Raw genomic sequence first — 17,783 nt, forward strand, 5'->3', positions numbered from 1 at the left:
ACGTTAATAGATTATAATTATAGCTCAACTTGAGTTTATAAAGTTAATTAGTTTTTTTCCATGCAGATGGTCACAATTTAGATCCACTCAATAAAGTAGGAACGAAGTCTCGTTTGTCAGAGTCAAATCGGCGTGCTTTTATAAAAAGTTCTATGGGAATAAAGGCAAAAAGTCCGGGAAGTTAGAAAAGAGATTGCATTCATTTCTCTCTCAAAAGATGTAGTGTAGGTTTGCAGTTCGGAGAATGAAATTGATTTCCTGCAAAATTCATCGAAGTTGATAAATCGAATGCTCTTTTTAATGGAATATTTTTATATTCTTAAGTATCGACTCGTGTGAACGGTAACTTTCATATTAAGTCACTGCTTCATTATCTACTATTGACTGGTTATTATTAGTACCTACCTGTTCCTGAAATATTTGAATTGAACTTTTTTAATGAGAACATGAATTCAGTATTGGATCGTTGATAAAATCTCATAAGTATTGGAATAATGGATGAACAAGTAGCAAGTAGTTGGCTATTGCTAACGCTTGACCCGTTTCCATAAGTTGACATTACCCGAGGGTAGATAAGCAAGATAAAACTACAAGCAACTTTCATTTGTCGTGAAATTAAAACAGCTTTGTTTGTTACAGACGGAATGTGATTCCTTGGAAAGATTTCAATTATATGTGAAATTCTTTTAGTCATGATTTAATACAAAAAAAATAGTTCCTCCTACCTAGATCTAGACTTGGGTAAAACATTTTTTTAATATTGTATACATCCGTCACTATCTGTATCTCATGAACAGCGATGGCTAAATGGTCAAAATTTTGATAGGTATCTGTTGTCATCGTAACAACAAATACTAATATAATAATCTATTTCAATCAAAGGTTGTTACGGGCGTAAATTTGTTGTTTGATGAATTATTTTTATTTAGGCTTTTTTTTTTGGACCAAACTCTAAGTGTTACGAATTGCACTTATTTTTTAACCTTCCAAATACGAAAAGCTTCCTTCAAAACTTTACCAACAGCCAACCTTCCCTTGTCAAAAACCTACAAAATAAAAAAAAATTAAATTCAATATTATAAGTTGCTCTCGAAAAATCATAATATCATCTTAATTTAAATTTAGAGAATATTATAATAGGAAATTGGGACATGGGTATACAATAGGATTGTTCGCATTAACATCGATGAAAGGAAATTGCACTTGTATCAAACTTCCATAGAATTTTATGTTTCCTGGTCGAAGAAAAGTATTTTCTTGTTAATTCCCCCGTTCAATTACTTTCATTACGGGTTTCTATTCTCTAAAAGAGATCTGTTTAGTTTTTCTCTTACGATTGGCAATAGGGATGATAGCATATTTTACGTGAGAACTTTTTTATTTGTTTGTAAACTTTGAAAATTATACAACAGTTTTTTTACGAGCAAACGTCAGCAAATAAAAACGGGACGAATTTTATTCAAAGTTTCGTCAACTGTTCAAAGTTATGTAAACAAGTTTCTTCTCAAGCTTTTGTCAAGGCTAATTTCAAGCATTTCTAAAATGAATAAAAAAATGCTAACCCAGCCTTTGAATCTTATTTTACTAAGGCATCTCATTAAAATTCAATGCCGTATTTAAATTATATCACGACTAATACATTTTAACAGACTAATTTTTTCCGAGTCTTCGAAATGACTATTCTAAATTGCCAATGCATGTACCACGTCCCAAAAAAACCTGTTCCTTGTAAAGTTTTGCGTGTCTGTAGGTCACGTGTGGGACATGCGTGGAGGAAATTCTGTGGGTCACGTACGTGGCCATTGGGGACCTTATGGGCTGACAATCGGGAGGTTTCTTGGTAATGACTTGGAGAAGGAAGTTTGTGCGAGGCGCGGGATTATCTCCCGTTTCTACTCGTACGTTGTCTTAAGATTTATTGCCGAAAATAAACATGTTTTTTTAAAGCTATTGTTTTGTTTCTGTTGCTAAGCTATGTAATAGTTTTTTTTTAATGTTTTGCCATGGAAAGCTTTATGTTGTTTATATGGTTTGTGGTTAACTTAAACCACTTTCTAGATTAATCGACACAAATTATAATAGTGGAAAAATAAACAATTTTGGTGAAAACTAGAATTTGAAATTGCCAACCTGCAATTGATCAAGCTTGGCAACATAAACCACCACGCTTTCTTAATTGCTGATTATCTATGGTGTGGCGCGAATTCTTCCTTCTTTGCATAAGAAATACTAACTTATACACTTAGGTACAATTTCATTCTAATAATATTATTGACTATTACACTAACAAAGTGTTGACAAGTAAAATGAATCGCCGACCATCCACTGGTATTTAGATCAATACATTTCAATTAAACTAACACAGGTTTATAAATGTTTGGACATTGTGACGTCACTAACAGCAACAATTGCTATTCCTGAACCAGTTTATCGGGCTACAATTGACCTATGCTAATGAAATTTGCTTTGGTTTCTACGAATACGTGCCCCTGTTTTTTTTTGTTCTAATACTTGAAATGCAATTATTTATATCTGTGGGAGATCAAATAGTCTTGTTTAATCTGATATTTTGTTTCCTGGTATTCTAATGTTAAGTCTTTTCACGCAATGTTTAAAAACAGTAACATAACTACATTTTTTATTACTACAAGCTTATGCATTTATTATTGATAACTATGATGGGATAACCCCTGATACCGATCGCGAAAAGCTGCAGATTCAATTTTCACACGATTCTTGTTCGCTGTCTTGGTGTCCTTATGGGAGCTTAGTAGCAAGTTTAATGTTTCTGAACCATCTTTCGATAAAATTAAATGGAAAGAGATTCGTCAAAATGTAAAAAAAAATGATATTTTTTTCCTTACGAATACAGTATAAGAGAAGCCGCAATACCCAAATAAAGTGGTACATCAGATCTGGCTGGAAGTGACGCGGACTGACAAGCCTCCAGGCATTTTGTCAAACAAAGGGACGGATGTAATCCAAGGACGCTTTTAAAGTACTGCAAGAAATCCATTACCAAGGAGTCGGTGAAAACAGAACCCTTTGCTTACTCCAAAATGGCGGGGAATTGAAAATGATATTAAAATTGTAATTAGAGGTAGAGGTTGGAAGGTATTTGGGTAACATCGTCGTTAATTGTATGGATTGTTTGTTATTGAGGTTTATATTGACAAGCCTTCTAAGATGTATCTCTAGAAGTATTGATAACATTTAAAATTCATGCTTCAAAAAAAGTATGTGCGCTCTAAGCAAATTAATCCTTGTATCGTGGGGACCTCACAAACAAACTTATATTATATTTCTAAATGCACAAAGCATTATGATACATAAATTACATCCAGACACAGAACAAATGATCGTGCTCACACACAGCACATTTGTCCTGGGTGATTAGATTCTAGTGGTTCGAGGACAATTTTTGACTAGCATGTTGTTCTAGTGACTAGAACAAAATGCTAGTCAAAAATTTCGATATCGTTTCGAAATATGTTGATTTTCGAGACTTCTACGCTTATTACCAGCTGTTACTTATTTTATATTTAATGACATAGGCTGGAAATTAACACGAACATGCATTTACCTTTGCGGGAGGCACGTTTCGACCAGGTTGAACTAGCTTTTTTCACAAGCAGACTACACTCTACAGTACAGGGAAAGTTACGTTAATTTCCCGTCCACGTTATTTAAATACGTAACGCGTTAGATTAAAGTAGGTATTAATTACTTTTTAGTTCCAGCATTAAGCAACCCATGACTCGCATCATCCGTCCGAACTTACGAATAGAGTAATAGAAAAACAGACGGTATGTCTATCTGGTCTGTCTTATGCAGAATTCATGCAAAAACTAACATAAAAACTCCATAAATTATATAAATCATTTCTGTTCTCGTGTAAATCACAGTTTGGCGCAATGAATGGTGAATTTTCGCCCGTCGCAGATGTTATTACCATAAAATACCACTTAAACCCGTTAAGTAGATTTATGTTTACAAAGACAAGCGATGTTTTGTCACAAGATGTTTCTTCTGATATTGTAGGCTGTTGGAATACTTGGATGATGGCAAAAAAATCATTAATGCTGTTTTTGCATTTTTTTTGCCTTCAGTTCTATTTAAAAGAAATTTATTTTCTGTCGTGGTTGATATCTAAGTCGTCAATAGTTGGATACCAGCAATAATTTGTGTAATCTTTCAATATCGCACTAATTTATTTCGCAAGCTTTCAAATAATATTTTCAGTCACTTTAGTAATTTTGCTGCCCTTTTAAATGTTAACTCTTAATGAGTCTTTATGATCTTTATTCTAACATAAAATGATTTTATCTTTTACCTGCAATTATTTAAAAGTTTCGTTGATTTTATTAAATACTTGACAAACATACGAAAACAAAACGTGATTTAACGATTTCAATTGATAAGTATTTACTCAAAGTCAAAGTAGATTAGATTTTAAAAACGTCGAATCGAAAAGCTTTGAAGACTCAATACAAGAAATAACCTTCATATGTTTTACCTTGAAAAACTTTTCGGAATTATATACTTTTTAAATCACATGTTAAATGCGAATGCAAAGAAAACCTTGACAAACATTGTGTCCAGGAAGAATGGAAATATACCTAGACGGACAGGCGGAAATTAAGTCTATGGCTGGAGTGTAGCGAGCTAAACAATATGAACCGATCATGTGGTCCGATACTGAAGTGATCAGGTATTAAATAAACGAGAGTTTGATGTTAATTGTTGGAAGGTTTGTTGTACTTCAAAATTGGTTGAAAAATCTACAATGAAATCCTTCATTGTTAATCATTGTCAAAATATTTGGTAAGAGTTTTTTACGTAGCCACGAAACTTGAGTGTCGCGTGTTTGATTCCCGCGTAGGCGTATTTTGATCCACGAATGCTTTTTCTAAGTCTGGATCGGTTTAAATCGGTCTGTCTCAAATCGTTGCCGTTTTTAAACTTTCAATTAATTATAAGTTATTGTTTTCTTACGAAATCGGGATATCTGAAAACAATTAATACGCGCACATTCGAATTAAAGGTCTGTAACAAATGCCCGCTTCAAACCCCTACATTATCAAACCACCGTAGAAAACAAGACATACAACAAATTTCATAACCCAAACCCGCTTATCCTTTAATATCCCAGAACCGCAATTTCCTTCCACAATCCTTTAATCCTGACATCAAAATTAAAACCTTTCGTATATAAATGGTTCCGTAGTTGTCTGTCAGACAATCCGTTGGCCTCGGGCGCATGCAGTGGATGGTAATGACAGCGGGAAATGAGCTTGCACTGACCGCCATCTAGCGGGATGCCGGTGAATTACTGAAACCCGTCAAAGAAATGGACACCGTTTATTAAAACGTCCGTTTGTTTAATTATTTTTTGGGCGAAGCGATGTGTTCTTTTAATAACGTGGTAGGTGTATTTTTGGATAAACTGTTTCATTTTGAATTTCTACAGGTAGGTATCTACATTTTGAATGTAAATGTTTCTCATAGATAGTATTAATTGAAGTGCATAAGTGTTATCAGGAGAATTTAATAATATGTTAAAATAAATGGTTCCAAACTAATAATAGCTAGCACTATCTCTGTACAAACAGAATATAGATAAAGTAATTGAATATGAACTGCAGTCCTTTAAAACAAGGTAGAAATTGACTTGCATACTGCACGCGTGTCCCTTGAAACCGTTAGTTATCAATTGAAGTTAATAATAGACTGTTGGTGCGTTTCAAAGAAATAAAGCGATTTTGATTATTTTTTTTCAAAAATCTGTGTATACGTGCGTACGCGTATAGCTTTCAGTATTGAGTGCCTGTTACATCCTTGAATATACAATTATATGTGTTGCAAACAATAAAGCTTAATCTGAACGTGCGCCGCACCCTTCAAATAATATAATACAATGATATTGATATTAGAATGTTTAATGTTTATACAAATAATCTTTAAAAGATGGTTCAAAAATATATTTGGCAATCGAGTAAAAAGCCAAGATTCCAATTAAATACCCTGCCCAGCTACTTTGATTACACAATAGATAAAAAGCCATTTTGATACGAATGTCTTAACTCAACTGTTCTAACACTGTGCATTCCAAAATTTCTTATAAACATTTAGATCCTTGCCAAGCCTGAGCAGGCGACGATAAGTGAACAAGTCAAAATAAATTTGATTGTACCGATCGTCAAGTGATATTGGTCATCATGCCAATGACGATTATGCGCGAAGTGTTACAGGTTCAAACTCCACAAAGGGATAGAGATTCGGGTACTATGATACTAGTAAAATTCTCCATTTTGTTTTTTTTTTATGCAAGTCATTTAAAATCCTCAAAAAAACAAGAAAAAACTTGTGAATGCGGACGTAATTTAGAACAGGCGACGAATTAAAATATGGTCTAATAGCACAAAGGACTCACTAAAAACACTTATGAAAACCTCATTCGCTATTGACAAAGCCAATTGCATCTATGACGTTCGCCCCCGATTCTGCTCCGTCACAACAATCACAGTTCGCTCCAAGTCGCGACCGACAGCACTATGATTCTAGAATTCTTTATATTCATCCTCACTACCCTTGTAGTGTACTATGTCTACATATATAAGAAACTCCACAAATATTTCGAGAAAAAAGATGTTAAGTACGTCCCTGGTGTGCCAATTTTCGGCAATGTTATGAAGAACACGTTCTTAAAAAACCATTTTGTGGATGACCTGATGAATGTGTATAACGCGTTTCCAGATGAGAGGTAAGTTTTGATATTTAGTTAGCAAAAGTTACATCGCTGTATCCTATTGATTTATTCGTGATTAAAATCGTGGAATAAATTATTCCCGGTATAGTTACTCGTCTATAAGTTCGGATTTGATCGAATCCATCCTAAGAGTTACTACAAACATTTGGAAAAACACCTTCTTACTATTTAATGCATTAAGTATAAAACGGTGGTTCTTGATTTTAGTACATAATAAAATAATTAATTATATATTATACTTAACTTTACATTCCAATTTTTTTTTACAATTTGTAAATAAATTATTGACCCACACAATTGTTCTGCAACCAATTTACAAAGCCTTTAAGTAGAATAAATAATTATAAAATTACAAATAGGCCTCTTATAGTTAATTAATTGTAATGTTTATAAGAAACTAGATGTTGCACGTACCCTCGATTGCGTAGTTACGAAGATATAAGCCAGGGTTTTTTTTTAATACGAGTAATGTCACTCTTTTATTTATTTTTTGTAATATATATTTCCTGTTTTGTCCTTCCTCAATAAATAGGCTATCTAATACTGAAATATTTTTTTGAAACCAGACTAGTAGTTCTTGAGGTTGATGCATTCAAACAAACAAATTCACCAGTAAAATATTTTGTATTAAAAAGGGTTATTTCGGGTATCGTAAACATATATTATGTCAATAATTCGTTGAAGTTGTAGTTTAACGACCAAGTTCTTAAATAATAAATAACTATTATTACGACGATACGTTTTGTTGTGTAGTACCTTATTACTATGACCGGTTTATGCACGTAAGCGTTATATGTGTAAAGTTATTGATCTAAACTAAACCATATTGAAATAGTAATAAAGTTGATATTCAATTACAACACTAATGGTCCATAATTCAGTTTTATCAAAGTGATATTGCACTTATATGCAAGATACTTGAATAGTAAACAAGTCTATTTATGTTGTTAAATAGATGTCTGTCGTTTAATATGTAAATGGGTGGAACTAAGTGCCTTTAACTACTTCACCTATCAGTCTATATTGTGTCAATAAAATTGATTACACGTGGTACTCAGTATATTGAGTACCATTGAACAATGTACAAAAACAAACTATAAGTGTCTACCAAAACAAATAAGTTGTTATAGAAGTAGGTATGCCATGAGAAAATTTAGACTAACTTAAAAAAGGACGAGGTTCTCAATTGCTCCATGTTTTTAACTGTACCCAATATTACTGGATGACTCTTATTGATTCTTTTCGTCATTGTCCTTCTTAAAATTCTAAGGTTTTCACACAAAATGAAACCCTATAAGTCATGCACCGCTGTTTGTCCGTCTATACGTCCGTCACCAGGCTGTTTCTCATGGATCCGTCGATTTGGTTAATTCACACAGCCCACATTTGACCGATTTTTTAATGCCTTTAAATTATTCCTATTTACTATGTTTCCAGGTATATAGGGTTCATGGAGTTCACATTGCCAATAATACTCATCCGTGATCCTGAGCTCATCAAGAGCATCACCGTCAAGGACTTTGAACACTTCACCGACCACCGCGAGTTCTTCACTGAGGAGTCCGACCCCTTATTCGCAGGGAGCCTTCTATTAATGAAAGGTTTGGAGGCAAAAGTTGATTAATTTTCAAAAACTAGTCTAAACAGTATGCATGCATATAAGTAACCGTGTGCATATAAATGATAATATCAAATGTCGTATCTTTTTGTTTCAAAGACGACGTACTGTCTAAAATAATTTTAATAGTCTTAGAATGCTAATTACAAGCCACCACACATAGACGTAAAAGATACGAGAAAGGTAGCGATAAAAGGTAGAGACGAAAATTAATTACCAGGAGAAGAGGTTAGTTAATTATTGAAAAAGTTCCGTGCCGTTTGCTGTCCTAAGGACTTTTCAATTCGATATCAAGGTCTCTAAAGTCTATTGAATAGGATATTAAGAGACTTTATGTAGTATATAAAAGGGTTTATTGTATCTTATATAAACAAACAATTAAACGGACGACTATTAAAATCAGCACTTCAAAGCGTAAGCGTAAGCTTAGCTTTATATCATTACATTTTTAGGTAACAGCTTCTATGCGTTTCAAATAATTTGATAGATTCTTTGAATTAGTTATCACATTTTTTTTACTTGTCTATTGTTTGACACTGATATTATTGTACACTACTATTAAACGGATATTTTTTGTCAGCGGTACAATTTTGACAAGTACGGAGTGAAGTTGACAATCGCCACTGTATTTTCATTTAATAACATATAGTTAGGCCATAAGTGCATAAAAAATCTTATGTGCCAACTTTGGTCAGTTCAATCAGCTATACAAGGTTATCAAATTTTAAATCGAGAAGGTAAAATGATTTAAATATTACATTATTTTATTACGTCTAGCTGTTGCCCGCGACTTCGTCCGCGTGGTTAGAAGATATAAGTTACGATTTATACCTGCCCTGTTTTTTCCACATTTTTAGTTGTATCTTCGCTCCTATTAGTCACAGCGTGATGGTATATAGCCTAAAACCTTTCTCGATGAATGGTCTATTCAATACTCAAAAATATTTTTTCAATTTGAACCAGTTATTCCTGAAATTAGCGCGTTCAAACAAACAAACGAACCCTTCAGCTTGATGTATTAGTATAGATTAGAGGATATAAACAAACGTGTTCTTGACTAAAATACTCAAAACCAACAATAAATTAAATGGATACTAAATTTAACAGATTGCGCACATCCTGGCTAAGTATATTCGTGCATATACCATACGATGATCTGACACAGATTGGCCAATTTCTGCCATCGAAGCGACGTAGTATAAGGGGACGGAGGTAATCTAGCTGAGAGACTCCAGTGACCATTTGTGAAATACGATGCTCCTGATATAGGTATAGGATATGATAATATATGCTTCTAAATGTCATTGATAGTTATTTAAAACTGATTCAACAAATATTATATGTATAATAGCTGTTACCCGTGAATGATCGAATACATCGAAAATCATCCCACGGGAACAGAAAATGAAATTAGCCCATGTGTTAAACCTGGTTATAAACTACCCATGCACCATGTTTCGTCTAAATCCGTTCATTGGTTTTTGCGTGAAAGAGGGACAATCATCCATAAATCCGTAGATACAAACTTTGATGTTTATAATATCAGTAGGATTGAAGGTAATTCAATCAAGCAAACAAGCATTTTATCAGATTTCTAATGATACACGAAACAGCATTTTAATATTTCTTACTGACCTTGCTTAGTTTTAATAATTAAATTTTACGTAGGTGTTTTATTCACGTTGGAATAATTCAGCTAGATCAAAAATTACAGTTTGTCAAAGAATAATCCATCACACTTTATGAAAAGCCTAGCCTTAAAAGGATCGTTAACAGAATACACGTGTAAGCGTTAAATTATTGGGTTTTCTTTATTAATTATAATTAGGTAAAGACCGTCCGTCTTAACTTCCTCAAGCTCATTAACATTTTTTAAACGGTTTTCTGTTTATGAGGACGTTTTTTATACAATCAAATTAATTATATCTACATAATTATTTTTGCTTTTTTATTTAAGTTGAATCTTATATTTCAGATCAATATATTGTGACAGAAGACCACAATTTCCTATGTGGACTACTTCAACAGATATTTTTGAACTTTCGAATTGATCTTTATTGTTAGATAGTTGTTTTTAAAACAAATATCATCACATTTTCAGGTAACAAATGGCGTGACATGAGGACAACACTGAGCCCAGCTTTTACTGCATCCAAAATGAAACTAATGATGCCGTTTATTTTAGAAAATACTAACAACATTCTTGAGTTTTTGGAAGGTAAGTAACGAGGTTTGTAATAGTATAAAATTTCAAACTAAAAATTGTCCTTAAGCAATTGAAGATCGTTTCTTAAGTAAATATATTAACGTGTAATGCGAAGGCCTACCTCCACCACTTACCTACCACCAAGCAATAATATTTCAAATGTCACAACCTTACTTTAAGAAGTACTACTAGACCGGCAGAAGCTGGACTCATCTTTACTAATTTATGTTTTTCAGAAAATCAATTCAAAGAGGTAGATGTTGACGATTTCGTTCGAAGATACACGAACGACGTCATCGCGTCAGCAGGCTTCGGTCTTCAAGTCAATTCTTTAAAAGATAAAAACAACGAGTTTTATAAAATTGGCAGTACCATCTTCGAATTTACCTTATGGCAAAGGCTTATGCTCATCTATATTACAATGTTTCCCGAATTATCCAAGGTGAGTTACTATATCTACTATACAAGTACTATATACGTAATAATAACTGTATTTTAATTATGCTACATATATTTTGTTCCTAGAAAACCAAATCCCGGGTATTCCCAGATGAAACATACAAATTCTTCAAGGATATTGTGGTTTCAACAATGGAGTATAGGAAAAAGGAAAAAGTAGAGCGACCGGACATGATACAGTTGCTAATGGAAACTCCAAAAGGTACCATGATGCAGTAATATGGCCATGTCACTAAGCCAGTATAATATTTTTTTTTAAATCATAGATGTAATTTCTGGTACTGCGAAACTGTCTGTAAAAAGGATAATAAAAAAGAAGCGATACGAGAAAGTAGCAACAAGTAACGCCCAAACAGTTTATTAAGTTAAGTAGCCAATCATAGCATTGACGTTGTTACTTTTGTTTTCAGAATGGACACCAGAAGAAATCATTGGCCAAGTATTCATATTCTTCGCAGCAGGCTTCGAGACTTCAGCCACAGCTTTAGTGATGACCATCCACGAACTGGCAATCAACCCAGGCGTCCAAAATAAGTTGTATAATGAGATAAAAAGTTTCAGCGAACAGAAGGAACTAACCTTTGACAATCTCAGCGAACTTAAATATCTCGACTGTGCGTTTAATGGTATGTTCACATACGAAACACAAAAAGTTTGGGAATAAAGTCTTCTAGATGATATTTGCTCATAATTTCGTTTATTATAGAAACCCTAAGAAAATGGTCTCCAGCGATCATATTGGACAGAACCTGTGTGAAAACCTACGAGTTACCGCCGTCCAGAGAAGGAGGAAAGCCTTGTGTTGTAAGATATGCTAAGTACATTGACAGTATTCGTCAACTTTGATTTGAATAATTAAGTAAATCTGCCTTTGTTCACAGTTAAATCCCGGCGACGTTGTATACAACATGGTAAACTGCTTGCAAATGGATCCCAAATATTTTCCTGATCCCGAGGTCTATGACCCTGACAGATTTTCTGATGAGAATAAGCATAAAATCAAACCATTCACTTACATGCCATTCGGATCTGGACCAAGAATTTGTATTGGTGAGTTATTTCCACTTTTTTTATCTCCCATGAGGAAAATATTCCGATAAACGTGGTCGGTAATTCGGAAATAGTTGCAAGACTGACGTCTACCGTACAATATCGTGATTACGTGAAAAACTTCTGTTTATGGGATTGTCCTCTGATATTATCATCTCTTTTGACAGCTGTCTCACTACAAATTTAAGTTTGGTACTAGGGACGCATAAGTAATCAGGAGCTCTGTATTTCAGGTATGAGGTTTGCGATGATGGAACTCAAAGTACTCATGTACCACATCTTACTGAAGTACAAGATCGTGAAAACTGTGAAGACAATGGACCCGTTAGCTCTAAAGGCTCACAATTTTAACATCAGGGCTGCAGAAGGCACCTGGGTTAAATTTGAGAAAAGGGCATAAAATATATTTTTTATTTGTAATTTAACGAAATCGCTAGGAATATTTTTTTGGTTTAAATACAAATGAAAAGCCAAGTAAAGTTATAAGACTAAAATAAATATATATGTATTTCTCTATATGTAAATACACAAAATTAAGAGGTAGTCAACTGAAGTTACGCCTATTAACTATTTGAGCAATGCGGTTTTAAAACCCGCCTGGAAGAGCACGCCACCCGAAACAAGATATTATTTTAGACAACCATACTAACTTGTTACCTTTATACAATTAGCCATCTAGGTGTATTATGTTTGTGCAACCCCCGCGACATAAGGATTAAATTCCAAAGTGTGGAAGTATTTTTTTAATTAATTATATCTGTATATAAACAAAATAGGCAATGAGTATTTTAGGACCAAAGAAGTAAAAATAAAACTTAAAAATATACATTTTATCTTATTTATTTTAGTTGCTGCAATAGACACGTATTCTGATAACAACGCAGTCAATTACAATTGAAAACAAAAACAAGAAAGGCCCTGAACTAAGAGAAACTAATTGCCATTGACCTTAGTTAAACACATTCAATCCTTATTACAATAAACTGACAAAGGCGATACGTCATAACACTGATAATTGAATACGAACCGAACTCCGTTCAGATAAAGCTGAGATTGATTTGAATATAGCTTCTGCGTCCCATGAAAACATAAGTTGTTATCAATTGAAGTTAATTATAGAATTCCGACATATAACGATATCTTTTACCTTTTCAATTCTTTGAATGATACAAAATCTTAGTGATTCTGCAATTTTTATAATATTTGTAGGAATCACGCCAATGTAATAGAAAGGAAAATCAACAGTTTACAAACAATTCGTGTTTATTGATAAACAGCATTAATGGTAAAGAAAGAAATTCTAAGCTGAAATTGTTACGGACAGCATCCTCATTATTTTACAACTGTCCGCATATCACAGATCATGATACATATCATGATTTTCAGTAAGACCGCGAAGATAGTAATATGTTCAATTTCTAACCTTTAAGTACAAAACCCTAAAAACATTACGATCAAAACAGGTCAAGGCGCAAAATATTCCTAAATCTACATACGATGGACCTTGATCTATACTACATAATTTATGTAGGTGTAATATACCATATCATATGTTCCTCTCCCTCAACGGTTTGTCCGCTAGTTCACTACGGGACGCGGACGATAGCACTATGATTCTCGAAATAATAATATGTCTCGTCACTACCTTAGTGGGATACTATATTTGGAGTCACAAACAGTTACATAAATATTTTGAGGAAAGAGGTGTGAAATATGTACCCGGTATACCGCTTTTTGGAAATGCCTTGAAAAGTACGTTCGTCAAAAGGCATAGTTTGTACGATCTGTTGGATGTTTATGCTGCGTTTCCGGATGAAAAGTAAGTTTTTTCTTTACAAAATTATTTTTGTAGCTACATTGAATTTGAAATTTCTGTTTGTTTTTATTTTAATTGGTTATGCGGGAAATGTAATTAAATAAACAGCACAACACTGAAAATCTGTACATAATTAAACAATAATAACAACCATTTTTACTATGATGCTTTCATTATACAATGCAAATAAAAATATTATAATTTAATAGGAAATAAATTATTAACTTGAGTTTTTTTTAACCAAAAATCGTAGTCGTGACAAATCATGATAATTTATTTACATTTTCAGATATGTAGGGTATATGGAACTTACAGTACCAATATTCTTGATCCGTGATCCAGAAATAATCAAGAGCATTACCATCAAGGATTTTGATCACTTCACCGACCACAGGGAGTTTTTCACTGAGGATTCTGACCCTCTGTTTGCAGGCAGCCTATTTCTCATGAAAGGTATTATTTTTTATTTTTTTATTAAGGATCCATATCATAATATCGATAATATATTGTAATTGACCATCCCACATCATGACAAAAGTTAAGAGGTCCTAGGATATCGCCCTGAGGTAATCCGTTCGGTTTTAGCTTCGAATCTATATCAGACAGTAAAGTAAAATTAATTAAGTAGGTATTTTCGGAATCCTGTCTGTTTTGATTGAGATTTAGTTTAAAATTAAATGTTTAAAAACTCATATGTGTTAATATTGACCCAGGAAAAAAGATGTTAGTTAAAAGAAAGTATAGCTAAACGTAGCAAACGTTCAGGATAATACTAAAGAAATTATTAGTGATTTTTATAAAATTTTGAATATTTTGGTTTCCATCAAGTCACCGTAACACCAATGAATTGGATAAATTGTACAAATTGTCTGCCAATTGGTTAAATTGGTGTTTCCTCAGTTGTATCAATGACAGATTGCCTGTCATAAATTTTTGAGTTGTGTTTACGACAAGTTAAATTTAAGACAGAGGGGAGCGCTACTATATTATTCGAGGGACATAAACTTTGCCTTTCCTGTTTTTACTTTTCAATTTTGATCTTGTTTTGATTTTACGAAATTACTTTACAGATATTTTAATGTGCCTATGATGTACTCTTATAAATTTCGAGTATTTCCCTAAGCATTCATAGCTCATCAACATTTCTGTACAAATAGGCAGATAATGGAGCTGGTGAATAAATTAATGAACGGTCAGCAGCAGAAGACGGTTAACAGAATCACATTTTCAAATCAACTGTACGCAATCAAATTGAATGAGTTGTAGTTGTGCTATTAGTTAACAAAATATAGACTAAAAATACAGTCTCTTTGTTTCAAAATAAATGACATTGCAACTATTAAATTCTGTGACTGACCGTACAGATACACATGTCATTTTAATTATAAAAAATGATAAATTTAGTTGAAAGAGCTACATATTATATTTCACAAGAATGGACGGGATATTGACTCATCGTGTGGGGTCATTGAATTACGATACTATGGGAGCTGTAATTGTGCGACTTAATTATAACATTTTAGTCGAATCAGAGCGTTACATAACAATAGTACCTATAAGGACGGCATTCCATCTACTTCATCAAGATATTCCTGTATTTTGGTATTAATCGTTATCAATTATTACTTGCTTTTAGGTGAAAAATGGCGGGAAATGAGGACTACACTGAGCCCTGCGTTTACTGGATCCAAAATGAAATACATGTTACCATCTATTGTAGAAAACAGTCATAATGTTTTGGAATACTTAAGTGGTATGATTAAATGATACTTGTAAAGTTTGATAGGTCAATTTTGTTTGAATTTAATTTTTAAAAAGTATTTTATTTCAAGCCGATTTTGCATTGTTTTTTTTCTTCTTTTTTTTCAAAATTCTATTTCATTGAAAAACGTCAAATTGTCGTTACATCGTCATTTATATTCATCGTAGTGACAACGAATACCATTGGAAACAAAAAGATGACCGAAAAGTAATTTACGTGTTTAATTAAGCCATAAAATATATTTTCTGAGAAAAAAAAACTTCTCATCTAAAGTTATGACCTAAAATTGTTTTCAGAACATCAGTCACAGGAGATCAATGTCGATGATTTAGTTCGTCGTTACACTAATGACGTCATCGCCACAGCGGGCTTTGGTCTTCAAGTTAATTCTTTCAAGAACAAAGACAACGAGTTCTTCGAAATTGGTAGCAATATATTCGAGTTTGACTTCAAGCAAAGAATTTTCATGATGTTTACTTCGCAATTCCCTAGCTTAGCGAAGGTAAGTCTTTAGTGTTTTAGTCCCGTCAAAACTATACGCATGTTCAACCAGACTATTCGTCAGATGTCGATGAAATAATCCAGCTTTGTCAATCTCAAAACTAAGTGATATTTTTGTTACAGAAATTCGGTACACGCTTATTCCCGGATAAAACGTACAACTTCTTCAGGAACATTGTGTCATCCACCATGGAATATAGAAAGAAAGAGAAAGTGGAACGACCTGACATGATTCAGTTACTGATGGAAACCCCTAAAGGTAAAACAAAGATTTGATTTTTGTAGGGCATAATTTCATTAAGTTTATATTTTATTCTATTGGAAATTTGTAGAATGGACTGCAGAAGAAATAATTGGTCAAGTGTTTCTCTTCTTTGCTGGAGGTTTTGAAACAACAGCGTCAGCTATTGCTATTTCAATTCATGAAATGGCAATAAACCCTGACGTTGAAGATAAATTGTATCAGGAAATCAAAAACTTCAACGAAAAGAATGAGCTTACATTCGATAATATTAACGATCTTAAGTATCTGGACTGTGTCGTCAATGAAACTTTAAGGAAATGGAGTCCAGCTATATTGATGGACAGAATATGCACGAAAACTTATGAACTGCCCCCGCCAAGGGAGGGTGGAAAGCCTTGCGTAGTAAGTAAAGGCCTCATTTTTATTGTACTATTAAATAATGATCACGATATTATTACAGGTTTCAAATCTGGTTCGGAGATCCATCGTAAAAACCACATTTACTAACGAATTTTTGACTTCTGCAGTTGAATCCTGGAGACATAATTTACAACATGGTCAACTGCTTACAATTGGACCCGAAATATTATTCTGACCCAGACGTCTATGACCCTGACAGGTTTTCTGATGAGAACAAGCATAAAATTAAACCATTTACTCACATGCCATTTGGATCCGGGCCAAGAATTTGTATCGGTAAGTGAGCGTATAAATAGGATTTATTTATTTTAGAACTATGACATCGAGAAGTTATTTACTTAATTTGTAATTTGGAGGTACCAGGAAAGCATTATTAATCAGGAGCTTTATTTTCCAGGTATGAGGTTTGCGCTGATGGAAGTGAAAGTATTTTTGTACCATGTATTGCTGAAATATAAAATCGTCCGATGTGATAAGACGACGGACCCTATCACACTGAAAGCTCACAATTTTAACATCAAGGCAGCGAACGGATCCTATGCTAAATTTGAAAAGAGAGAATAACGTTTTACGATACAGGAAGACATTGATATGATTTAATGTGCCTTCTTTTTGTACTACCTAGAATTTATTGTATGTATTATCTAGGATAAGTGTAATAAATCTGCAGAAATAAAGATTACTACCAAGCAATATACAGAAATAATTTATTCTAGTTCACACACATAATCTACAAACACAATTTAAAATTGTATTGCAAATCCAACCAAGATCAAAACCAGACATATTTAGAAAGTCCCATTTAATCCTAAATTTACAGTCCGTGTTAGTCTCTAGTTATTGTCTCTTATTCTAATTAATTGCCAACCGTATCCGCTCGCACCTTACTCCCTGCCTACCTATTGACACGTGTTAGTATTCACGCCACTACACTCGTC

The 17,783-nt window shown here is 33.4% G+C and overlaps 1 protein-coding gene across 1 annotated transcript; it reads left to right on the forward strand.

Moving 5' to 3' along the window:
• The first annotated feature begins 6,389 nt into the window (after window positions 1-6,389).
• LOC113495126 lies at window positions 6,390-17,542 on the forward strand. Its single transcript, XM_026873724.1, has 17 exons — window positions 6,390-6,763; window positions 8,207-8,370; window positions 10,489-10,605; window positions 10,830-11,035; window positions 11,119-11,254; window positions 11,463-11,678; window positions 11,759-11,856; window positions 11,934-12,102; window positions 12,336-12,496; window positions 13,617-13,921; window positions 14,208-14,371; window positions 15,555-15,671; window positions 15,977-16,182; window positions 16,305-16,440; window positions 16,514-16,827; window positions 16,953-17,121; window positions 17,243-17,542. The coding sequence occupies exons 1-17, from the start codon at window positions 6,555-6,557 to the stop codon at window positions 17,407-17,409; spliced, it is 3,054 nt and encodes a 1,017-aa protein (XP_026729525.1). The 5' UTR covers window positions 6,390-6,554; the 3' UTR covers window positions 17,410-17,542.
• Window positions 17,543-17,783: the final 241 nt, after the last annotated feature.

The sequence above is a fragment of the Trichoplusia ni genome, chromosome 6, assembly GCF_003590095.1.
Source record: "Trichoplusia ni isolate ovarian cell line Hi5 chromosome 6, tn1, whole genome shotgun sequence".
NCBI lineage: Eukaryota > Metazoa > Arthropoda > Insecta > Lepidoptera > Noctuidae > Trichoplusia > Trichoplusia ni.

What these genes read in the sequence shown, in the direction of transcription:
- LOC113495126 (XM_026873724.1), top strand. Translation starts at nt 6,555, where the DNA reads ATGATTCTAGAATTCTTTATATTCATCCTCACTACCCTTGTAGTGTAC. An exon ending in TGTTTCCCGAATTATCCAAG is followed by an intron (nt 11,036 to 11,118) that starts GTGAGTTACTAT and finishes TTTTGTTCCTAG; the next exon opens with AAAACCAAATCCCGGGTATT. An exon ending in GCTGCGTTTCCGGATGAAAA is followed by an intron (nt 13,922 to 14,207) that starts GTAAGTTTTTTC and finishes TTACATTTTCAG; the next exon opens with ATATGTAGGGTATATGGAAC.